At 59.4% G+C, this 23,781-nt stretch overlaps 1 protein-coding gene across 1 annotated transcript; it reads right to left on the bottom strand.

Annotated features, from left to right (window-relative positions):
• Window positions 1-4,122: 4,122 nt before the first annotated feature.
• Window positions 4,123-16,727, bottom strand: Sh2b2 (SH2B adaptor protein 2). The gene is made up of 8 exons (XM_090324100.1): window positions 15,631-16,727; window positions 11,462-11,563; window positions 10,083-10,174; window positions 9,060-9,151; window positions 8,795-8,972; window positions 8,205-8,403; window positions 6,897-7,068; window positions 4,123-4,578 (listed from the first exon to the last, which is right to left on the bottom strand). The coding sequence occupies exons 1-8, from the start codon at window positions 16,561-16,563 to the stop codon at window positions 4,253-4,255; spliced, it is 2,094 nt and encodes a 697-aa protein (XP_090180226.1). The 5' UTR covers window positions 16,564-16,727; the 3' UTR covers window positions 4,123-4,252.
• Window positions 16,728-23,781: the final 7,054 nt, after the last annotated feature.

The raw sequence follows: 23,781 nt of genomic DNA, 5'->3' as shown, positions 1-23,781 counted from the left end.
CTTTATTTTTTGTTGGTCACGGGACTTGAACTCTTCAGCTCAAAGCTACTGCCACACCCCTTGAGCCACAGTGCCATTTCCAGTTTTCTAGTGGTTAATTGGAGATAAGAGTCTCATGGACTTGGGCTGAGAGCGTACTCCTTGGGCCACAGAGAGTGCAAGTCCCAGGCTGGGAAAAGAAAGGGGAGGGGCCAGGAGTTTGGTCTAGTGGTAGAGTGCTTGCATAGCATACACAAAGAACTGGGTTCAATTCCTTGGTACCACATACAGAGAAAAGCTAGAAGTGGTGCTGTGCTCAAGTGGTAGAGCTCTGGCCTTGAGGAAGCCCACGGACAGTGCTCAGGCCCTGAGTTCAGTCCCCAGGACTGAAAAAAAAAAAAGTCTCACGGACTTCAGTGCCCGGGCTGGCTTTGAACCAGGATCCTCAGATCTCAGCCTCCTGAGTAGCTAGGATTACAGGAGTAAGCTACCGCAACCTGCTTTGTCTTGTTTCTTGACGTAGGGTATCAGCTGTCTTTCCTTTGGCCGGCCTTAAACTTGAGATCCGTGCTGAGAGCTGGTGGCTCACACCTGTAATCCTATGTAATCCTAGCTGCTCAGGAGGCTGAGCTCTGGGGATCACAGAAAGAGCCTCAGCAGCAAAGTTCTTGAGACACATCTCCTAATCACCAAAAAGTTGGACATACTGCTGGGGTTCAAAATGGTAGAATGCCAGCCTTTAGAATCACAGGAGAGGAGCCGGGAGTGTGGCCTGGTGGTGGAGTGCTCGCCTAGCATGCACGAAGACCTGGGTTCAATTCCTCGGTACCACAGACATAGAAAAAAGCTGCAAGTGGTGCTGTGGCTCAAGGGGTAGAGCTCTAGCCTTGAGAAAGTCCAAGGACAGTGCTCAGACCCTGAGTTCAAACCCCATGACTGGCAAAAAACAAACAAACAAACAAACAAACAAATAAATAGAATCACAGAAGAGCAGAGACAGTGCCAGTCCCTGAGTTCACACCCTAGGACTGACACAAACAGAATCTATACGTATTTCTCATCTCAGCCCTGCTCTTTGTTGAATTTAAGCTTCCACACCTGCATAATTTGGAGGGTTTTGTTTTTGTTTTTGTTTTTTTCTCATGGATCATAGGGTTTGAATTTGGCTACGGTGCTGTACCTGAGCTCTTCAGCCCAAGGCTACCGCCCTACCCCTCCTACCTGGGGGCCTGGGCATTGTCCCTAAGCTCTAGAGCTCAAAGCTACCCTTAACCCTTACCCTTACCCTTGAGCCAAGCCTCACTTCAGAGAGAAGTGTCAGGTCCTTTTGTGCCCGCTGGCTTAGAATCTTTGATCCTCAGATCTCAACCTCCTGAACTAGGATTACAGGCTGGAGCCACCATGCCCGGCTTGGAGCTATGTTTTAAAATGTGTAAATATATGGGGATTTTCTAGCTGAGCACTGTCCTTGGACATTTCTCAAGGCTAGAGCTCTACCACTTGAGCCTCAGCACCACTTCCGGCTTTTTTTCTATGTACGTGGTACCGAGGAATCGAACCCGGGTCTTCATGTATGCTAGGCAAGCACTTTAACCACTAGGACAAACTCTCGGCCCTAGCTGTTTCTTTTGTTGTTCATTTCATTATTCTTGATTTCTAGTTTATTTGAATTGTGGTAAGAGAATATGATCTGATTATTTCAATCCTTTGAAATGCTAAGATGACTTTAGAGCCCACTATATAATTTTTGTGAATGTTTTGTCTATTCTGAAAAGAACCTGCAATTAGATATGGTTTTCCCTGTGCAGTGATATGCTTATAAATATTTAACAACTGGGAAGGAAGAGGTAATAAAACTCGGGTTTGTATCACCTGCTCATTTTTTTTTTTTTTTGCCAGTCCTGGGCTTGAGTTCAGGGCCTGAGCACTGTCCTTGGACTTTCTCAAGGTTAGAGCTCTACCACTTGAGCCTCAGCACCACTTGCAGCTTTTTTCTATGTATGTGGTACCAAGGAGTTAAACCCGGATCTTCTTGTATGCTAGGCAAGCACTCTACCACTAGGCCAAACTCCCGGCCCCTCACCTGCTCATTTTATAGATAGTGCCACCACTGTCAGTGACAAACTACCAATATAATATTATGAAAATTTAGGAATGGGCCAGACATGTGGCCTCCACCTGTAGTCCTAGCTACAGAGGCTGAGATCTGAGGGTTGTGATTTAAAGCCAGTCCAGGCAGGAAAGTCTTTAAGATTCTTACCTTCAATTAACTGGCAAAGGCCAGAAAGCAAGCTGTGGCTCAAGTGTATAGCACTAGCCTTGTAGGAATAAAAAAGCTTAGAGACAGTGCCCAGGCCCTCAGTTCCAGTTCTAATCCTGGTGTGTGCACGAACTCATGCACACATGCTCGCACGCCCACGTGCACACACATACATACATACACACACACACACACACACACACACACGCATCAGAGCTGGGTTTGTAGCTCTGTCGTGGTAGTGGAGTGCTTGCCTAGCTTGCACAAATCTCAGGTTTGATCCCTAGCACTGCAAGAAGACAAAGCAAAACAATCATCACAACTTGAAAACTGGTTCTTATGAGAGGATATAACCCAGTTCTAGCATAGCACTGAGACCACTGATCTCCATAGGTGTTCAAATCTTTCCTACCCTTACTAATTATTTCTTGCTTTTAGCTGGTGTTCTACAGCCTGAGCCACACTTTTTGCTGGTGAATTGAAGAGAGGAGTCTCACAGATGTTTGGCTTTGAACGTTGTTCCTCACCCCATATGTCAGTTCCTAATGCCAAATTCCCTGGCCTGGCATTCAGGACCCTTTCCACCTGCTGTACTTTACATCTGAGGCCTCTGCTCCCCCTCCCCCAATTCCCACCCCAGTGGCAGCATCATCATCCAAGGTGGGTGTGGCTCCAGAGCTTGGGCCAGCCCTCAGTCAACACCCATCACACCACAATGGACCTGTCTGGCTGCCTGCTCGGCTCCCCCACAATGCCTGGCCTAGAGCCAGGCATTCAAAATGCTCATTGAGAAGCAAGTGAGGCAACTCTGAAGATTCGGTTTCCATCTGCCCAGCTGCCGTGCTTTCCCCAGAGCCCCGGGTCCCGCTTTCTGGAAGTGCCACTGGGGATGACAGGCCTGCCTGGAGGGCTTGCCTTCTTTCCACATGCCATTCTGTGCATCCCCTGAATGAATCCCGTTTCACCCAGGGGCGCTGTGGGAAAGGAACCCTGCCTGACTGCTGATCTTAGGGTGTGCCAGACCCTGTCTCACTTTCTCATGCTCTGCCCCAAGGTCTGTGAGTCCTCCCCAGGGAGTGAGGGAGGCAGCCTCAAGTTCCTTCTCCGCTAATTGGCTAAAAGGGACAAATCTGCATGACCAGGTCAGACAGCATCAGATGGCCCTGGTCAGCTTGTTTCTCTCCTAGGGTTCAGGCAACCAGGGCTGGCACCAGGCCTGGCAGAGGCCTTGGCCCCAGTGTGGCTCAGAGGGGCTGGAGCCACAGCAAATGGAGAAACCTCAGGGAGGCTAGTGCCACCACTCTACTAAAGCCTCTCTCCAGCTCACACTCTGCTCTTCACCGCATTGTCCCTTTTAAGACAGAGCTGGGCAGGGGCCAGGCCACAGTGGGTTTGTGAATGGTTCTGTGCAATGCCTTCCTGTGGCACAGAGGCCCGCACTTGAGAAAGGACAGCGGAAGCCAGGCTCGGTGGCTCACGCCTGTAGTCCTAGCCACACAGAAGATGGAGATTGGAAGATCACGGTTCAAAGCCATCCCCATCCCGGACACTAAAGACAGTGAGACTCTTACCTCCAATTAACCACCACAAAACCAGAAGTGGCCCTGTGGCTTAGGGTGGTAGCCTTGAGCTGAAGAGCTCAGGGACAGCACCCAGGCCCAGAGTGCAAGTCCCATGACCACCAAAAAAAGAAAAAGGAAAAGGAAGGACAGCAGAGCCCGTATGCAGTCCCTAAAACAGGCTCTTTAATAAACATTTGTCTTCACTGAAGAGCTTTGCTTTTACCACAGCCAGAAGCTGGGGCTTGGGGGCGTGGCCCGCCCTGGGTGGGCGGGTCAAGAGGCTGGCCGGGCCCGGCCTACCGCAGATAGGCAGGCTACGCAGCCAATGGGCGTGGCCCACCCAGGGTAGGCGGGCCGTTCCGCTGATGGGTCGTGGCCTACCGCAGATAGGCAGGCCATGCAGCCAATGAGCACGGCCCGTCCCGCACAGGGGGCCGAGCCGCAGCGGGCCCTAGTAGAAGGAGTACTGGTTCTCCACTGCGCGCGCGCGGCCCGGCGCTCCCTCCGCCGGCTCCTCGCTGGCCCCGGCCGCGGCCTCCAGCAGGCGCTCGGCGCTGTTGCTGCGGCTGCGCGCGCTGAGCGGCCCCTCGGCGGCGGCGCGCGGGGGCACGGAGGCGGTGGAGGCCGACGAGGTGGACGAGGAGGAGGCTCCCGGCGCCTCGGAGGGCGAGGCGGGCGGGCAGGCGGCCGCGGCCAGGCTGGAGAAGTAGTGCTGGCCGGAGGGCTCGGCCCAGCAGGTGGGGGCGACGGGGGCGGTGCTCGGCGAGGGCCCGGAGTCTGCAAGCAGGCAGGCTGTCAGCAAGGGCCCCTCCAGGGCGCGGACCCCCCCTCCAGGGCGCGGACCCCCCCCTCCAGGGCGCGGACCCCCCCTCCAGGGCGCAGGACCCCCCCGCCAGGGCGCGGACCCCCCCTCCAGGGCGCAGGACCCCCCCTCCAGGGCGCGGACCCCCCTCCAGGGCGCAGGACCCCCCCTCCAGGGCGCGGACCCCCCCTCCAGGGCGCGGACCCCCTCCAGGGCGCAGGACCCCCCCTCCAGGGCGCGGACCCCCCTCCAGGGCGCGGACCCCCCTCCAGGGCGCAGGACCCCCTCCAGGGCGCGGACCCCCCTCCAGGGCGCGGACCCCCTCCAGGGCGCAGGACCCCCCCTCCAGGGCGCGGACCCCCTCCAGGGCGCAGGACCCCCCCTCCAGGGCGCGGACCCCCTCCAGGGCGCAGGACCCCCCCTCCAGGGCGCGGACCCCCTCCAGGGCGCAGGACCCCCCCTCCAGGGCGCGGACCCCCTCCAGGGCGCGGACCCCCCTCCAGGGCGCAGGACACCCCCTCCAGGGCGCGGACCCCCTCCAGGGCGCAGGACCCCCCCTCCAGGGCGCGGACCCCCTCCAGGGCGCGGACCCCCTCCAGGGCGCGGACCCCCTCCAGGGCGCAGGACCCCCCCTCCAGGGCGCAGGACCCCCCCTCCAGGGCGCGGACCCCCTCCAGGGCGCGGACCCCCCTCCAGGGCGCAGGACCCCCTCCAGGGCGCGGACCCCCCTCCAGGGCGCGGACCCCCTCCAGGGCGCAGGACCCCCCCTCCAGGGCGCGGACCCCCTCCAGGGCGCAGGACCCCCCCTCCAGGGCGCGGACCCCCTCCAGGGCGCAGGACCCCCCCTCCAGGGCGCGGACCCCCTCCAGGGCGCAGGACCCCCCCTCCAGGGCGCGGACCCCCTCCAGGGCGCGGACCCCCCTCCAGGGCGCAGGACACCCCCTCCAGGGCGCGGACCCCCTCCAGGGCGCAGGACCCCCCCTCCAGGGCGCGGACCCCCTCCAGGGCGCGGACCCCCTCCAGGGCGCGGACCCCCTCCAGGGCGCAGGACCCCCCCTCCAGGGCGCGGACCCCCTCCAGGGCGCGGACCCCCCTCCAGGGCGCAGGACACCCCCTCCAGGGCGCGGACCCCCTCCAGGGCGCAGGACCCCCCCTCCAGGGCGCGGACCCCCCTCCAGGGCGCGGACCCCCTCCAGGGCGCAGGACCCTCCTCCAGGGCGTGGAACCCCCTCTCCAGGGCGCCGACCCCCCTCTCCAGGGCACGGGCCCCCCTTCAGGGCGCAGGACCCCCTCCAGCGCGCGGGCCCCCCTCCAGAGCACGGCCCCCCTCCAGGGCACGGCCCCCCTCCAGGGCACGGCCCCCCTCCAGGGCGAGGACCCCTCCTCCAGGGCGCGGACCCCCTCCAGGGCGCGGGCCTCCCCTCCAGGGCGCGGGCCTCCCCTCCAGGGCGCGGCCCCCCCCCCCAGGGCGCGGACCCCCCTCTCCAGGGCGCGGCCCCCCCTCCAGGGCGCGGGCCCGCCTCCAGGGCGCGGGCCCGCCTGCCACCACCCAGTATCCAGCCTTGTTTTCTTCCAGGTTCGAGGGCTTGAACTCGGGGACTCACACTGTCCCGGGCTGTCGAGCCCAAGGCTGGCGCTCTACCACTTGAGCCACGGCGCCACTTCTGGCTTTTTGGGGGCTCACTGGAGATTAAGAATCTCACTGACTTTGGGCCAGGAGTATGGCTTAGTGGTAGAGTGCTTGCCTAGCATGCACGAAAACCAGGGTTCTATTCCTCGGAACCACATACATAGAAAAAAGAGCTCTAGCCTTGGGAAAGTCCAAGGACAGTGCTCAGACCCTGAGTTCAAGCCCAGGACTGGCAAAGAAAACAAACTCACTGACTTGTCTGCCTGGACTGGGTTTGAACCCTGACCCAAAGATCTCAGCTTTTTCTTTTTTTTTTTTTTGTGGGTCATGGGACTTGAACTCAGCCTGGGCGTTGTCCCTGAGCTCTTCAGCTCAAGGCAAAGCCCCACTTCCCGTTTTCTAGAGGTTAATTGGAGATAAGAGTCTCAGGTCCTTTCGTGCCAGGTTGGCTTTGAACCTTGATCCTCAGATCTCAGCCTCCTGAGTAGCTAGGGTGACAGCCCTGCATACACTGATGGTCTCCCACGGCTCACACTGGCTGGGCTGGTCTGGGAGATGTGATGGACCTGAGATCTGGGCCAGGTGACCTGTTTTCAGCTGGCCCCATTAGCTTGCTGGCCCCCTGCTTGAGCCATCCCACAGGCCAGGTGAGGGGCATCTTACCAGGCAGTGGCCCCTGGGCCCGGACATAGCTGCGCAGGGTGATGTCCGCAGAGCCCCCGGACTCCAGTGGTATGGGGTGGGTGTGGAAGTGTCGGAGCATGTCGAGCACAGACTGGAACCACAGGTGTTGCACATGACACTGGCCGTGCCCGTTCAGCGACAGACGCAGGTGCTGAGGACACAAGGGGAATGGTCAGTGCGGGCAATCCCTGTCTGGGCTCCTGTCTGGCTTCCATGAGGCCAGAGGGGAGCAAGGTTCAGCATAGTCTGCCATCCTCTCCCTTCTCTCCAGCCCTGGGCGGTCCCGGCTCCATGTGAGCTGCTGGCCCGGGCCTGAGGCACTCTCCTGGCCACCTGGAGAGGTTGTGATGAGGGCTAAGCCGCTTGGGGCAGCTGTCTTCCAAGAATGTGGTCTTACCTACAGCAGTGCCAGCCAGCACTGCCCAGAGGCCACTGGGGGCTAGTGGACGTGGGGCAGCCAGGACACTGACCACTAGCTGCCTGCCACACCTGGGGGGCCCCTTCCTCCAGCAGGGGCTGCCAGGAAACTGGGTTCTGGAAGGTGCCAGGGCCATGCAGGGAGGGCATGGGGCCTGGGTTGTGTTGCAGCTGCAGCTCCTGATCATGGCTCACAGGGCCCTGCTCTGTGGGGCACACCTCTGCTCATGTCTGGCCCTGTTCCCCCAATGTCACAGATCAGGGCCCCCTCCGATGCCCCCAGCAGACCCCATGCACCCATGGCACAATCTTCCAGGCCCGCTGTCTCCTTCATGTCTCCAGTCTGAGCACAGCTCTGACCCAAGAGCTGGAACCTTGGCAGGGTGGAGGGTGACTAAAGAAGATGGGGAACTTGGGGGCAGGGGGGCAGGAGACGGCCCTGGGTCCTCAGCTGACCCTGCTCTGTCAGCACTAAACTGGGTGGATACTCTCAGAAATCTCTGCCCTGTGCTTCTTGGTGCCCAGTGAGGGATTTGCCAGCTTATGTTTTTTTTTGGCCAGTCCTGGGCTTGAGCTCAGGGCCTGAGCACTGTCCTTGGACTTTCTCAAGGCTAGAGCTCCACCACTTGAGCTTCAGTCTCGGAATGTGGTACTGAGGAATTGAACCCAGGTCTTCACGCATGCTAGGCAAGCACTCTACCAGTAGCCCAAACTCCCGGCCCCAGCTTAGGTTCCGCCAGCTTGCCCGTGCTCAGTGTGGGCGGGCTCATGGAAGTCATGTCACACCTGGATACTGAAGCCTTGCCTAGAATCAGGGCAGCCTTGCCGCCTCTGATGCATGTCCACCCTGCTGTCCACATGCACGCTTGCCTTGGCCTTGCCCTGGAAGTTGAAGGTCAGCACATATTCCCCAGGCCGCGTCTCGCTTTGGCGGATCACAAAGAGGCCGTGGCTCCGAGGCCCTCCAGCCAGCACCAGCTGCGCGGCCTTGACCCTGGACAGGGTCCCGTGGAACCAGGGATATTCAGAGAGCTCCGGACCCAGCTCAGCCTCAGGGTCTGGCTCCACGCTGTCCTCTCCCGGGGCTGCGAGGTGGCAGCATGGGGGGTGGGGGGAAGGAGAAATAAAATATTTTAGAAGCAGGCAGAGCTAATCCTTCACTAGTTAACTATATGAGGTAGACTGAGACACAGAGACGGTCAGTCTACAAGTCACTCTGACAGACAAATCAGCAAGTCAAGCCTCAGGTTCTTGAACCTGGTTCCAATCCTTTGTATGACTCTCTAGACAACTATCCTCCCCCGGGTGCTGGGATTACAGGTGTGTGCCACCCTGCCTGGCTCTACCAGCATTTTCCATGGCGTCCAGGCAGAGGCGCTGTGGATGGGGTGCAATGAAGGCTGGGTTCTAGGCTCTGCAAGTGCTCTCGAGGACCCCCACATCCTGTGCCAGCGAGGGGCCCCTGGGCACCTGCACTGCTGTCATGACTGCCACCGCCGCCTGGGGACTGCAGCGTCTGCAGGAAGGTCTGTAGAGGGACGTGGAGCAGGGACTCTCCGGCGGTGTCCCGGGCCCGGCTGTGTGGGGCGGTCACTACAGCACCCATGGCACCTGCCGTCTCTGGGGGCTGGGGCGAATCTGCAAGCAAAAGGTGATCTGTTCACCCCACCTGTCCGCCCTCCACCTCTGTCCCCCACTCTCTTGGCCAGCTCTGCTCCCACCTACCTTCCGTCAGGAGCTCACAGCTGCATGAGGCCACGCGGCTGGCCAGGCAGCCCCCCCGGGTACAGGCCACCTCTGTGTCTTCCTCACAGTCACTGTGGGGGTGACAGGGAACAAGGCATCTGGTCATGGGGCCTGCCCTGCTCGGAGTGCCAAGCCCCGCTAGGCCCCTCCCTGAGGTCCAGGCCGCTCTGCCTCTCCCTCAACTGCCTCTGCGGTCACTGAATGAACAGAGACCACCAAGTGCCATGGGAGGCTGCAAGATCTGAAGCTGGGGGTGGTGAGTCAATTCCAGCTACTCGGGAAAGTCTGTGAGACTGTGATCTCCAGTCAGCAAAAAGTCAGAAGTGGAGCTGTGGCTCAAGTGGTAGAACACCAGCCTTGAGGGGAAAATGCTAGGAGATAGTGCCCAGGCCCTGAGTTCAAGCCCTAGTACTAGCACAAAAATAAAATATCTAGGTACCAGGGTCTAGCAAGCCCCTTCCCCTCCTGGGGCCTTGGTATCTGTGGGCCCTGCTGGCTCTGAAAGTCTACAAAGCCAGGTTCGAGGTTCATGCATCTGGAAAGAGCTTGTAGCATGGATGGTCAGCAGATAGCAGTGGACTTGCTGGGCTGGGCCAGGCTCATGGCTTGGGGTGTGAACTGTGCTTCCTAAATGGACTTGCTCATTAGAAAGCATGGGCCTTGGGCAAGCCCAGGCTTCCAGAGCCCCATGCCAGGCTGGATAGCTCTCCTGACCATCCACAGCTGCCTCAGGCCCTAAGCCCTGGTGTTCCCGCCAAGCCCCAGGCTCGTGGACACAGGCGCACATGGGCTCTGCCATCCTTGGCTTGTGCGTGCCGCAGCAGTAGCGGTTGAACTCAGGGCCACTTATTCAGCTGGCTTTTTTTTTTTTTTTTTTTTTTACCACGTGCACTACACCTCTAGCCTTGCTGTTTGCTAATGAATCTGGAGGTTGGGTCTCAAACTTTTTTACCTGCAAAGGTGTGGGACTGAACTCCTGATCTTAGCCATGCATGTACTCACCCAGGATCCACGCAGCCCTGGATGTCAGCCACCCACGAGTGCTTCTGCAGGGAGTCGATCGTCTCCAGGATGTACTCGGCTCCGTTCTCCACCTGTGTGTGTGTGTGTGTGTGTGATGGGGAAGCTCCAGACCTCCGCCTCACCCTCCCTCCCGCCAGGGCTGAGCTGACAGCCCCCCTGGAGCTGAGGCCTGTCCGCCATGACATCCTCAAGCCCCTTCCACTGCTGGGGAGAGTGGCCCAGGGTCCCTGGACTATCCCCAGAGGAGGCTCAAGTCAAAGGAGAGGCTCACACCTTGGGGCCTAGAACTTGCACGCATGTCTGTGGGCCCCTGCCCATGTCTTATGAGCGGCCCCTCCCTACACTTGGAGGGAGGGAGGCCGGGGAGGCTCAGAGCCACACAGCAGCTGCCTGGCTGTGTTGGGATCTGACCTTTTTTTTGGTGGGTCATGGGGCTTGAACTCTGGGCCTGGGCGCTGTCCCTGAGCTCTTCAGCTCAAGGATACCACCCTACCCCTTGAGCCAAGCCCCACTTCCCCTTTTCTAGTGATTAATTGGAGATAAGAGTCTCAAGATCTTTAGTGCCCTGGCTTGGCTTTGAACAGTGATTCTCAGATCTCAGCCTCCTGAGTAGCTAGGATGACAGGCGTGATCTACTGTGCCTGGCCTGACTCCATCTTTGAGGAATAATGTCCCTGTTCTCGGCTTCCTGTCCTGTGCCCCTGTCAAGATGCACTGTTGGTCTAGAGAAAACCCCCTTATAAGCCTGCCTGAACAGATGGGGAAACTGAGGCCCACAGAGGGATTGGCAGAAGCAACCCTCTGTTTTGGGGCTTCTGCCGACCAGCAGATGGGCAGGACCGAGTCTTGGCCCCAGCCTGGGGTGACTCAGGGTCTAGGGCTGGCATAGCTGCCCAGTGATGCAAGTTTGTGAAGTAGAGCGAGGTGAGAGCATGAATCGGGCAGGGCCTGGGAAGAGGACAGGGGCTCTGTGTAGCTCTGAATGGGGTCAGGCCACCCCGCCCCCCAGGACTCAGCATGGCCAAGGATGCTCTAAGCAGGTGGCCTTGACAGGGCACGGCCGGTCACACTCCAGTGCCTTGAGACAGCATTTGCATTTGCTGCTTGCCAGCCACTAGCTCTTGCCCTGAGGCAGGCGTGGCTGTGGCGGGGAACTAGGAGAGGGGAAGCGAAACTTTGATGAGTGTCCAGGAGGAAATGGGAAGGGGCAGGGCCTGTGGCTCTGCCGCCCAGCCCGTGACTCAAGCCCTTGCTATGAGCTGGGAGCCTGTCACGCATGGCACCCCGGGCCTCCTCCCCACTCCCCCATTATGGCCTGGAATAGCCGGACAGGACTCTCTCAGGGTGGTGGGGCCTACCTTGAGCACGAACGTGTTGTCCTTCTCAGGCATCTCCAGGGGCATGGTCGTCCTCACCTCCATGATGGCTGACAGGGGGATGCTCACCTTGGGCCTGGAGGCCTGCAGGGCCGGGGGGGAGGGGGGTTAGGGTCATGTCACTGGACCTGCCCTTCCCAGCTCCCAAGGTGGGAGCAGCCCTTGGCTTAGATTGCTGAGGCCGCCCTGGCATAGAGGGGCTTCCTGGGTCGGGGAAATTGAGGGCCTGTCCCTGTGGTCACATGACAACCCATCTGAGTGTCCCGCCTGAGCCCCCGCCCAGGCTGCCCACTGACCAGTGCATCCACCCCACCTATGGTTTCTCCCTCGCTATGTTTTATGTTTTTGTGCTGGGACTGGGGATTTGAACTCAGGGCCTGGCTGCTGTCCCTCACAGGTTCCTGAGGACTGAACTCAGAAGCTGAGCACTGTCCTTGGGCTTTCCTCAAGACTAAGTGCTCTACCACTTGAGCCACAGCGCTGCTTTAGGCTTTTTTCTATGTATGTGGTACCGAGGAATCAAACCCAGGTCTTGGTGCATGCTAGGCAAGCACTCTACCACGAGGCCAAACTCCCGGTCCCCACTTGCAGCTTTTTGATGGATAACTGGAGATAAGGGTCTCACTGACTTTCTGCCCAGGCTGGCTTAGAGCCTTGATCCTCAGGTCTCAGCCTCCTGAGTGGCGAAGAAGAGAGCAGTGAGCCGCCGGAGCCCAGCTTGGCTTTCTAGTCTTGCATTTGACTGCGGCCCAGGACACATCTGTGCAGGGTAAACACAGCAGCAGCAAACATTTCTCTAGACGCCATTCACCCTCGGGGCCTGTGTACGCCCTAGTCTATGCTAGTACCCGAAAACATGCCAAGCCAGGGCTCCTGGCTCACACCTGTAATTCTAGCTACTCAGGAGGCAGCGACCTGAGGATTGTGGTTTGAAGACAGTCTGGGCAAGAAAGTCCATGAGACTCTTCTCTCCAAGGAACTACCCCAAAAGGCAGAAGTAGCGGCTGTGGCTCAAGTGGTAAGAGTGCTAGCCTTGCCAGGTATAGTGGTTCACGCCTGTAATCTTAGCTACTCAGGTGGCTGAGATCTGAGAAGTGTGGTTCAAAGCCAGCCTAAAGAACATGAGACTCATCTCCAATTAACCAGCAGAAAACCAGAAGTGGGGCTGTGGCTCAGGGGTAGGGTGGTAGCCTTGAGCTGAAGAGCTCAGGGACAGTGTCCAGGCCTCATGACCCCCCCCCCAAAAAAAGAAAGAAAGTGGTAGCCTTGAGCAAAAGAAGCTCAGGAACAGGGCCAGGAGTGTGGCCTAGTGGTAAAGCTCTTGCCTAGCAGGCATGAAGACCAGGGTTCAATTCTTCAGTACCACAAACATAGAAAAAGCGGGAAGTGGTGCTGTGACTCAAGTGGTAGAGCTCTAGCCAAAAAAAAAAAAAAAAAAGCTCAGGAAGAGTGGCCACAGGCCCTGAATTCAAGCCCCAGGACAGGAAGGAAGGAAGGAGCAAAGCAGCTTCTTGCCTCCGACTACCTTCTCTGGAGTGAGGCCTGAGCACTCGTGTCCAGCCCACTGCAGGGCTCCCCCAAGGTGGCTGACAGGGTGCTGTGGGAGCAATGCTAGGGCTTTGCTTAAGGTTTGCAAGCTGGCTCAGGGGCTTCTGGAGTGGCCCATGACGGGGCAGGATGAGGCTTCCTGGCAGGGCTTGGACTCTGGCACAGGGACTTTCTCAGGAGGAAAAGGAAAGGCGCACGTGGTGCACAGGCAGCTGGGAATTCCTGGCAAGCCTGGCTGCTCTGCTCTTCAGGCTTGGGGCAGAGCCGAGAGCCTTGGCTGCAAGCAGGGTGCAGAGGCCACCGTGAAGGCCTGGCCTGGGACGGGAGGCCCTCTGTCCAGGCACAGCTGTCTCTCGCTTGTCCTGTCCAGCTCCCCATGAAGCTCCCTGGGGCTCATCCTGTTCACATCTGCAGCCAGTCCTGCAAATATGGTTACAAGTCTTCTAGTGGCTGCCAGGAAATGCCCCAATTGGCCAGTGTTTGGGTGGTGGCATGGACAGCTTTGCTGTTGACATCTCCAGTACTGGAGATTGAACCTAGAGCTTCATGCTGGTTAGGGAGGTGCTTTACCACTTGACCACACCTTCAGTGCTGTTTTGCTTTAGTTATTTCCAGATAGGATCTCTCCATTTCTGCCTAAGCTGGTCACAGACCATCTTCCTCCTACCTACGCCTTCCACGCACCTGGGATTCACAGACATGTAGCACCGTGCCGGGCTTGTTTGTTGAGATGTGGTACCACTGACTTTTAGGGAGGCTGGCCTCAATCATTTCATCTTTGCCTCCTCTTTAATAGCTGAGATTACAGGCATGAGCCACTGTGCCTGGCTTTCATTGCTTCTTAGACCTTCAGGGCCTGGTATAGGGCCGTGAGGGCTACGGGGTCTCTTCCCGCAGGGGTGAGGGGCCAGGAAGCCACAGACTTGACTTGGGACAGCAAGGGCTAGGAGAGGAAATCTGGAGATGTCAGGAAATGGCGCCTGAGCCCGCACACCCCAGCTCCTGATGCTTCCAGGGGCCAGGGTTCCCAGGGGTGGGACCTTTAAGAGGTAATTGCTAGCGGAAGGTGGTTGGGTCATTCAGGAGGCTGTGCTGGGAAAAGATTAATGTAGCTCTCATTGGAACCTGGTTAGTTGCCCGGAGAGTAAGTTCTTGTCCAGTGAGGTCATGACACACTGGCCTCTTCTGCACAAACCCATTTCCCTTGTTCCTCTCCGCCCCTCGGAGAGCAGCCCTGACCTTGACAGAGGCCAAGTGCACCCAGGTTCCCCACCCTCAGGTGGGGAACTTAAAGCAGAGTAAAACAGACCTCCTTTCTTAAGGCAGTGCCCCCTCAGGTGTTTTATTATAGCAACAACAAAAAGCCTGACACAGCTGGGCTTTGATGGCTCACGCCTGTAATCCTAGCTACTCAGGAAGCTGAGATTTGGGGATCATTGTTCAAAGTTAGCCCCGGCAAGAAAGGCTGTGAGACTCTTATCTACAATCAACTACTCAGAAAAAGCCTGAAGTGGTGCTGTGGCTCAAGTGGTAGAGGGCCCAGAGAGGCTCAGGGACAGCATCCAGGCCCTGAGTTCAAGCCCCAGGACCAGGGAAAAAAAAAAAAGAAAGCCTAATACTTCACCATATAACATGCTGCTTGCTCTTCCACCAATTTACTCCTGAGTGCCAGAATGTGTTTAACATTTGCATAAAAAGAAGGCAAGGCTGAAGCCAGCTAAGAAGCCTGTAACCTCCTCAGAATTAGAAGGCCTGCTGACCCCTCGGGAGCGTGGCGCTGGTGGGCTCCATGGGGATCAAGGTGCTCCTGAGCCGCTCAGGGCTGTGGGCAGTGGTGCCCAGGACAGGCCAGTCCTCAGAGAGCTGCGGGCCTCCTGTCTGCTAACTTAAGGGTTAAGGGCAGCCGCTTTGGCAGGCACAAAGTCCTGGGGTTTAGGGACACTGCTCCTCTGGAGAGTCACCTCTCCAGGATCTGTGGGCACACAGCTTAGGGAATCCCGCACCTGGGGGAGAGGCCGGCGGGAGCGAGGAGAGCTGGAGGATGGACGTCCAGAGAGATGGGGAGCCAGTGGACCCCAGAATGGGCAGGTGCTGGGATGTCCCCAGCTGCAATGCCCGGTAAGCCTCCAGTGCACAGGACCCCATGCCTTCACTTTTCTCCTCCCACCCCCTTTTCTGCTTCAAGACTGGGGCTTGCACTCAGAGCTTGGGTGCCTTCTCCTAGCTCTTTCAAAGTCAGCACTCTACCACTTGAGCCACACAGCTCCACTTTACTGGAGAGAAGAGTGTCACTGGATGGTGATGGCTCAGGCCTAGAATCCCAGCTACTCAGGAAGTGATCTCTGAAGACGGTGGTTCAAAGCCAGCACCAGCAGGTTAAGTCCACGAGACTCCCATCTCCAAGGAACCACCCGAAAACCAGAAGGGGTGCTGTGGCTCAGAGCAGTAGAGCACTGGCTCTGACAAGCCCCACCATGGCCAAAAACGACGACTGGCCAGAGCAGCTGGGGTTACAGGAGGGACCCGGCGCGTGGGGTGGGCGCAGCTGGGGCCCGGCCTCCAGGGAGCCCTGCCCCGCGCCCCGCGCCCCGCGCCCCGCTCACCTTGGGCGGCACGAAGAACTCCAGGCGGAAGCGCTCCCCGGCGGCGGCGCCCGCCCTGCGCAGCAGCAGGCGACAGCGGTGCCACTGCGCCGCGCCGGGCCCCGCGTCGTCGGCCACCATGAAGCGCAGCGCGCCCTCGCGCTGGACGTCCGCCGGCTCCGCCCTGCCGGCCAGCGCCCGGGGCAGCCGCAGGCGCCGCGCGCGCCGCTCCCGGGGCTCGGGGGGCCCCGCGTCCGGCTCGGCCCGCCGGTGCCACAGGTCGCGCAAGCCGTCGGCCACGCACAGCCCCAGGTGGCGCAGCGAGAAGCCCTTGCGCCCGCGGGCGCGGGGCGCCGCCGCGTCCTCCCCGTCCGCCAGGTCCTCGGAGCTGCGCCAGCGGCCGCGCGTCCGGAGCGGCTCCGCCGCGCGGGCCTCCTCCGCCGCCGCCGCCGCCGCCTCCTCGTCCTCGTCCGCGCCGCCCCGCACGCGCCGCACCTCCGCGCCGAACGCGTCCAGGAAGCTCCGCGCGAAGTGGCGGGCGAAGGCGGCGCCCGCGTCCGGGCCGTCGTGGGCCGGGTGGTCCCGCAGGAAGCGGCAGAACTCGAGCGCGAAGTCGGCGGCGGCCGCCTGCGCCTGCAGCTCGCAGAACTGCCGCCAGTCGGGGACCCGGGCCGGGCTGCGGGCGCCGCCGGGGTTCCCACCATTCATGGCTCCTCCGCTCCCATCGCAGCCCCCTGCAGCTGGGCACAGGAAAGGACCACTAGCGGGGCGCGGGGGCTCGAGGCTGAGGTCCGAGGATCGGGGTTCAAAGCCAGCCTGGCACAAAAGGACCCGAGGCTCTTGTCTCCAAGGAACCTCTGGAGAACGGGAAGTGGGGCTCGGCTCAGGGGCAGGGCGGTAGCCTGGAGTTGAAGAGCTCAGGAACCACGCCCAGGCCCAGAGTTCAAGCCCCATGACCCACCAAAAAAGGGGGGAGGAAAGGGCGAAGGGGGGCCCGGGAGTTTGGCCTAGTGGTGGAGTGCCTGCCTAGCATGCATGAAGACCCGGGTTCGATTCCTCGGTACCACATACATAGAAAAAAGCCAGAAGTGGTGCTGAGGCTCAAGTGGTAGAGCTCTAGCCTTGAGAAAGTCCAAGGACAGTGCTCAGGCCCTGAGCTCAAGCCCAGGACTGGCAAAAAAAAAAGGTCACTGTGCCACCTCCCCAATCCATTTCCAGCCCAGGGCCTTTGCTCAGGCCTGGCTTTCCCACACCTCCTCTGGATTTTGCCCAAATACCACCCTGGCCCCGTGGCCTGGACCCACCCACCTACAGCCCAGTGATAAACACGAGCTCCAGACAGCTGGGCCGGGAACCCCTGTGCTACCACCCTGGCCTGCCAGCCCAGGCCGTGTATCTGCTAGGGTGGAAGTGTGTTCCACAGGGCAAGGGCGAGATCCCAGTCCCATGAGGGAAGTGCATCCGTCTGGGACTGAGCCTCAAGCACTCAGTGGAACGTGTGACATGGCATAGGTGTGCCATGGCCCCGGACACACAGCTTCCTGGTGACAAAGCCAGGTGGTTCTGTCCCGGCTTGACCACACGCACCACTGGATGCTGGCATTTAAAGAGGGCTTCAGTCTCAGCAATGTCTTCATCCAGTCAGGGAGCTGAACTCTTTATGTGTTGTGCCTGTAGTGGGGGCTTGAACCCAGGGCCTGGGTGCTGTGCCTGAGCTATTTCACTTAAGAATGGCACTCTACACCTCGAGCTACACTTCCACTTTTGGATTTTTTTTTTTTGCCAGTCCTGGGGCTTGAACTCAGGGGTCTGGGCACTGTCCTTGGACTTCTGTGGTACTGAGGAATTGAACCCAGGGCTTCATGCATGCTAGCCAACCCCTCTTAACCACTAGGCAACGCTCCTGGCCCACTTCTGGCTTTTCCTACATATGTGGTACCAAGGAATTGAATCCAGGTCTTTGTACATGCTAGGCAAGCACTTTACCTCCACCTCTAGGCCAATCTCCCCGTCCCCCCTGAGCTGCATTTTTGCTCAAAGCTGGCACTCTACCACTTGATCCACAGCACCACTTCTGGCTTTTCCTGGTTCTGTGGTGCTGGGGAATGGTACCCAGGGACTGTACCACTACAGCACATTCCCATCCCAGCATTATTATTATTTATGTTTTGCTGGTTAATTGGAGAGTCTAATCTCAGATTTGTCTGTCTAGATTGGCTTTGAACTTTAAGCCTCAGATCTCAAGCTTCTGAGTAGCTAAGATTACCAGCATGAGCCACTAGAGCCAGGCTGGCCTGGAACTCTTCTGCTTCATTCTCCCCAGTGCTGGGATTGCAGGCATGTCCCCCACCCCCATCAGACCCTCTTGAGGCTGCACAGATCCAGGCTTCCTGCTGTCTCCTTACCCCTGGCTTCCTCCTCTGTTGCCAGGCAACCCCCTTCCCCGCTGGGATGGCTACACTCAGTGTGTCTGTCACCAGGGACTCCGTCCTTGTCCTTGTCACTCTAGGTGGCCAGCATCCCTGGGGGAGCAGGCCCAGCCAGCTGTGCACACCCCTCCCCACTCTGTTTTCCTCTGGAGAGTTCATCCAGGGAGCGCAGGCAGGGAAGGGCTCTGCCCTGGGGACCCTCTGTCTGAGGGTCAACATTAATTTTTTTTTTTTTTAAGTACTGAAGATGAAATTCGGGGCCTTGTGCTTAGCAAGCAGATGCTCTACCTTTGAGCCACGCCCCAGTGCTTTTGCAGGGTGGGAAAGAAGGACAGAAGGTTCCAGAAGTAGGCTGGATGGGGTCACACTGACCTCACTGTTGGGAAAATCTGAAAAGTAAGCCCACCCCTTCCTCTCAACCAGTCCTACAGTGTTCATACTCCACTGCTACACCTCCCATTTCTTCCCGGAGCCCTCCCTGTACTGACCCTCTGGGGTCCGCTGGGGCCCTGTGATTTTGGACCCACTGGTTTGTGTGCTGTCTCAGGCCTGCTCCAGTGGTCCCTGGGAGGAAAGGGGATGAAGAGGCAGGTGAGTCACCACTGGGAGACTCTGGCTCCAACTTAACCCAGGCTCATCATCCGAACTCAGGACCTGCACTCTGGTTGGCCTTTTTCACTCAAGGCTGGTACCCTACCACTTGAGACACAGCTCCGCTCCAGGGCTTCGTCTGCCTGGGCTGCCTTTGAACCTTAGGTCTCAGCCTCTGGTGTAGCTAGGATGACAGACATTGAGCAGCAGGCCCCAGCAGGGGCCCCCGGATTCTGAAGTAGGATCCTTGACTCTTTTGATATTGAAGACTGTCCAGCTGTCATCCCACTGGGACCAGGGGGCAAGAGACAAAGAGAGTGCTCCAGGGCTCAGCCCCCCATGGCACTCGGCCCCTCCTCCCCCCTCAGCCGGGCCCCAGAAAGACCACTGGGGCTAGCCGGCCAGACACAGACCCAGGGGGAAGGGGGCGCCGGCTTCCGAGGTAAAAATAGACCTGACAATCGGAAATGGGAAAAAAAAAAAAGTCCAGCCTTTACCCTCCCTGCCCCCACAGTTCCAGACCCCAAGGCCGGGCCATTCATAAAATATTGAGGAGCATACAACCAAGCGATGACTCGAGGGGGCGGGGCGGGCGGGCCACGCCCACTGTGGGCGGGGCCCTGCGGAACCACAACCGCCGAGGCCCCTGCCCCCCTCCTGCACGCTCTGCACGTGCACTGGCCCCCATCCCTGCAGCCGCCAGCCGGCTGGCTAAGCATGTGGCACCCACGCTTCTTCAGGGGCCCTGGGGTCTGCACCTGACCCCATGCATGCACTCTCAGGTCCTTCCTGCCCTGCGCACAGCCTCCCCTCTGAGCCGCCCCACCCCCACCCCGTGGGCCTATCCCCTAACAAGTACCCCAGTGCTCCCTGTCCCTAGCCCCTGTTCCCATAAGGCCAGCTGGGAACCACAGCCTCCCATCCAGAATCCCTCATCCTTCCCCACAGGGGATCTGTTCTTATCCTGAGAGGCAGAAAGGGTGGAGAGGCAGAGCTTCTGGGACTTTCCCTCTCCTGCTTTCTTCCAGATGGGGTCTGGTTATAAGCTAGCCCAGGCCGGTCTGGAATTGTGGTTCTCCTGACTTTGCCTCAGGACAGATTTCAGTCCTGCAGATTGCAGGGACCAAAGGTCCTTGACTGGGGCTCTGCTGTAGAATGGGGGTGGGAGGGAGGCACTCTGGTGACAGGGGACAGGTAGATTAGAAGTTCTAGGGCCCTGCACTTACATGGCTGAGGTGGGGCTGGGGATTGGGCGGTCTTGGTCTTTCCCAGCATTGTGTGTGTGTATGTGTAGGGTTCTCCTCTACAAGCTCTGCTGTTTCTGGAGCCCAGGGACTGCAAGCCCAGTTACAAACTCATTTGACACACTGGGAAGTTGTAAAAGCTGAAATCCAAGAATCAAGATTCAAGTCAGACAGGGAAGCTGTGGGTCTCAAATGGTAGAACACTAGCCTTGAATGAAAGAGCTCAGGGACAGCACCCTAGTACCAGCATATGTGTGTGTGTGTGTGTGTGTGTGTGTGTGTGTGTGTGCGCGCACACACACACTCACAAAGCTGAAGTCTAGAGCCAGATGGTCTTCATTTGAGCCCCAGCTCCTCAGCTGAGTGACCCTTCGGCCTCCGGGGGCCTCAGTTTCCCATCTGTTCTGATGGAGGAGGAGATCAGCCTGCAGTCCTAGAATTCCACAGGGGCTTGGAAGCCTAAGCATCTGGTTTCTCACTTGCATTCACCTCTTTCTCACCAGCTGCTCCGGGCAGAGGACACCTCTCCACTTCCTACCAATATGGCCTCCAGTGTGACCCCAGGTCAGTCTCAGGAGCCCACATCTAATTGGTTCATGGCCCCTTTTCCAATCTCTGTCCTGTCCCATCTTCCCTGTAAGAAAGCATTCACTGGGGCTGGGAGCATGGTCTAGTGGTAGAGTGCTTGCCTAGCATGCACAAAGTCCGGGGTTCAATTCCTTAGTACCACATCCATAGAAAAAAGCCAGAAGTGATGCTGTGACTCAAGTGGTAGAGCTCTAGCCTTGAGAAAGTCCAAGGACAGTGCTCAGGCCCTGAGCTCAAGCCCAGGACTGGTAAAAAAAAAAAAAAGCAAGCACTCACTGTAGTAGATTCTGGCGAGAGGTAGCCAGCCCATTCACTGGAATCACACGGGGTGCCTGCTGCAGTTCAGCACAGAGCCTAGGGCAGAAGGGCCACAGAGCCACCCCACCTTGTCCCTTCCTATAGCACATACTACCTCCCCACACACACCTGTTCTCGGGAGACACCCTCTGAGGACACAGTGGGGGTGGGGTTGGGGGTACTCTTTCCCAAAGCAGGGAGAAATCTGAGAGGGTGGGGCACCAAGGAACCCACAAGCTGGGACCTGCAGGAAGTATGGGGCCAGATAAATGGGCCTGGGGGTCAGAACTACGAGCCACACCAGGGGTCTTGAGAAGGCCCGTCCTCCTTCATGGACACCCAGTGGTAGACACTGGGTGGAGAGAAGGCTGGGCTGGTTCTAGCTTCTCTCCAACCCCCACCCTGCCCTTCTGGGGCTGCAAAAGGAGGCACCTTCTTCTCAGCTTGAGCATCTTGGCTCCTCCCTCTCCCCCAGTGACAGGGTCCTCACTTGGACCTTGTCCTTGCCCCCAAATTTACAGGGTGCTCCTCTCCTCTCTCCACACGATTCCCTAGCCTTCTGGCTCTCTCATGACACACAGGCAACTGAGACTCCAGCGGCCTCCATGGAGCCACCTGTACACGCTATGGAAGATTCATCCCCTGGGCTTTTATTTGTACAAATCAGCACCCTGGCCTGGCATCACTTCGTTTGTTGCTCCAGTAGCCAGCATGCGAGGCTTACAGAGACCATTGGAACACCCATTGCGCTGCCTAGTGTCTGCCCTGCCCCTCCATAACACCTTATGACTGTGGCTTCTGTCCACTTGGACTCCAAGTACCCCCTATCCTCAGAGGCCTCAAGCATCTGGAGAATGCGGGAGAGTCAGCTGACACTGCCTCCCCCCCACACACTCTTCACCAGCAGGTGTGGGCCGTGACCTTGTGTTGAGGTCACACCTGCCATCCTTGGGGGCCAGAGGGCCAGAGAAACTGAACTAAGGGCAATGGGGAGAGCCTCCCACCGGTGCCACAACCCTGGCCACCACGTGGCTTTCCATGGACACCAGGGCTGGGAGGGGAGGCCGGCCTCTGAGACCTCCCTTCCCAGGCTGGGCAGACCCGGCAAGGTGTTGGCCAGGCTTCTGTCCCCAGGGTCTGAGAGATGGGGCTCGTGGGACCAGTGACTTTGCAGGCGTCATCTCACCTCTTTCAGGTTAGCAACAACCCACAGGCCTACTGGGAAAATGGGGCCCAATTCCCCACCCCCAAAGGAAAGCCAAGCCGGAAGCTGTTGGAAATCCTCTTTAACTAGGGAAGAGGGCTTTGGAAATCTGAGGTGAAATTTTCACAATAAGAACAAGAAAAGTGTAGGCATGAACCCTTGGCTACCTGTCAACAGTTGGCCTCCTCAGCTGTGACTCCATCACACACTGAGGGAGGAGGGGGTCCTGGAGGCTGGGAGTAGAGGTCTGATGTGTGAGCCACACCTATGATTCCAGCACAAGACCTTTAGGCCAGCCTGGGCTTCTTAGTCAGACTCTGTCCTTGACATTTTTAAATAAATAAAAGGAGGAAATGAAACATTGGTGGCTCATGCATAGCTATTCAAGAGGCTGAGATCTGAGGATCAGGGTTCAAAGCCAGACTGAACAGAAAAGTCTGAGACTCTATCTCTAATTAGCCAGCAAAATGCTGGGCTGGAGGCATGGCTCATGTGATAGAGCACTATCTGCAAATGGAAAAAAGCCCGGAAAGACCCTGAGTTCAAGCCTTCAGTACACACACACACACACACACACACACGTGCGCACACAAAGGAGATCAGGAGGAAGAAGCAGCTGATGGCAAACTGCCTCCAAGATCCCCCAAGAGCTGGACCCCAGCAGCTTAACAGTGGTGGGGAACGACCTGTCCTAAAGTCACTTTCCATACCGGTTCCCCCATAAGAGGGAGGCCAGGAGGGGGGACATGCGCAGGCAGTACAGGGGCCTCCTGATGGAACCATGGCCCCAAGCCCTGACCACCTGGGTTGGAGGCGACGCTGGGCGGTCACCGAGCAGGGGGGACACCGTGGGAACAGAGGAGGGGGTCGCCAGGCTGAATGCCCAGCCTGAGTTACTCAAGTCCCTGGGCGCTCCGAGGACCCCGCACCTCCCTCAACTCCCCACCCCCGTGACAGCAGACTTCCCAGCTCAGACCCCGCTTCCGGGGCAGCCGGGGAGGGGGAGGGGAGGGAGAGGAGGGGAGGGAGAGGAGGGGAGGCCCGGCCCCCGCCCGGCCGAGGAGCGGAGGGTTCGGGCCGCGCCGCCCCGCAGATTCATCCATGGCGAGGCCCGAGGGCCTGAATGGAGGGTAGGAACCGCCCCTTCTTCAAGACGCCCCGGGCGATCCTCCGCCGGACCCGGGGCCGCCCGAGAGCTCGGGTGGGCGGGGCGGGGCTGCGGCCTCGGAGGGCGTGGCGGCCGGGAGACCCCGGCCCCGAGGCCCTCGCCCAAGCCCCCGGCCGCCCGCGCCCTCCCCCGGGGCCAGCCGAGCCCGCCCGCCGCCCGTCCGCCCGGGCCGAGGGCCGGGGTCCGGCGCCCCGCGAGGCCCCTCCGCCGCGCGCCCGCTCCCACCCGTGCACACAAAGACCACAGCGCGGCCCGCGCGTGCGGCCGCGCTCCGGGGCGGCGGTGCGCACTGGCCCTCGGGGGGCCCGGGGCCGGGGGCCGGGGACCGGCAGGCCGTACCTACAGGCGCGCAGCTGCGGCCGCCCGGGCCGGGGCGCCGGGAGAGCGCTGCCCGGACCGCGGCCGGGCTCGCGGGGCCCGGGGGCTCATGGCTCACGGCTGGCTGGGCTTCCTCCAGGCGAGAGCGGGCGACGGCGTCGGCGGCGCCTCCTTGCCGGGCTCCTCAGCCTCGATGGTGTGTGCGCTCCCGGCGGGGCCGGCGCGATCCCCCCGCGCGCCTCCCCGAGCGGGCGGCCGAGTCCCGCGCGCTCCGACCCGGGCCCCGCGCAGTGCGCGCCCCGCTCGCGCGCGCCTCCGGCCCCGCCCCCCTAC

This window comes from Megascapheus bottae, chromosome 34 (genome assembly GCF_031878675.1).
Source record: "Megascapheus bottae isolate mThoBot1 chromosome 34, mThoBot2.hap1, whole genome shotgun sequence".
NCBI lineage: Eukaryota > Metazoa > Chordata > Mammalia > Rodentia > Geomyidae > Megascapheus > Megascapheus bottae.
The sequence above is the reverse complement of the archived record's forward strand: the minus strand, read 5'-3'. Positions and strand labels throughout refer to the sequence as shown.

Coding starts and splice junctions, on each gene's coding strand:
- Sh2b2 (XM_090324100.1), bottom strand. CDS start 16,563: ATGGGGCTTGAACTCTGGGCCTGGGCGTGGTTCCTGAGCTCTTCAACT. Junction 10,175..11,461: donor ACAACACGTTCGTGCTCAAG/GTAGGCCCCACC, acceptor ACACACACACAG/GTGGAGAACGGAGCCGAGTA. Junction 4,579..6,896: donor GGCCCAGGGGCCACTGCCTG/GTAAGATGCCCC, acceptor GCCTGCTTGCAG/ACTCCGGGCCCTCGCCGAGC.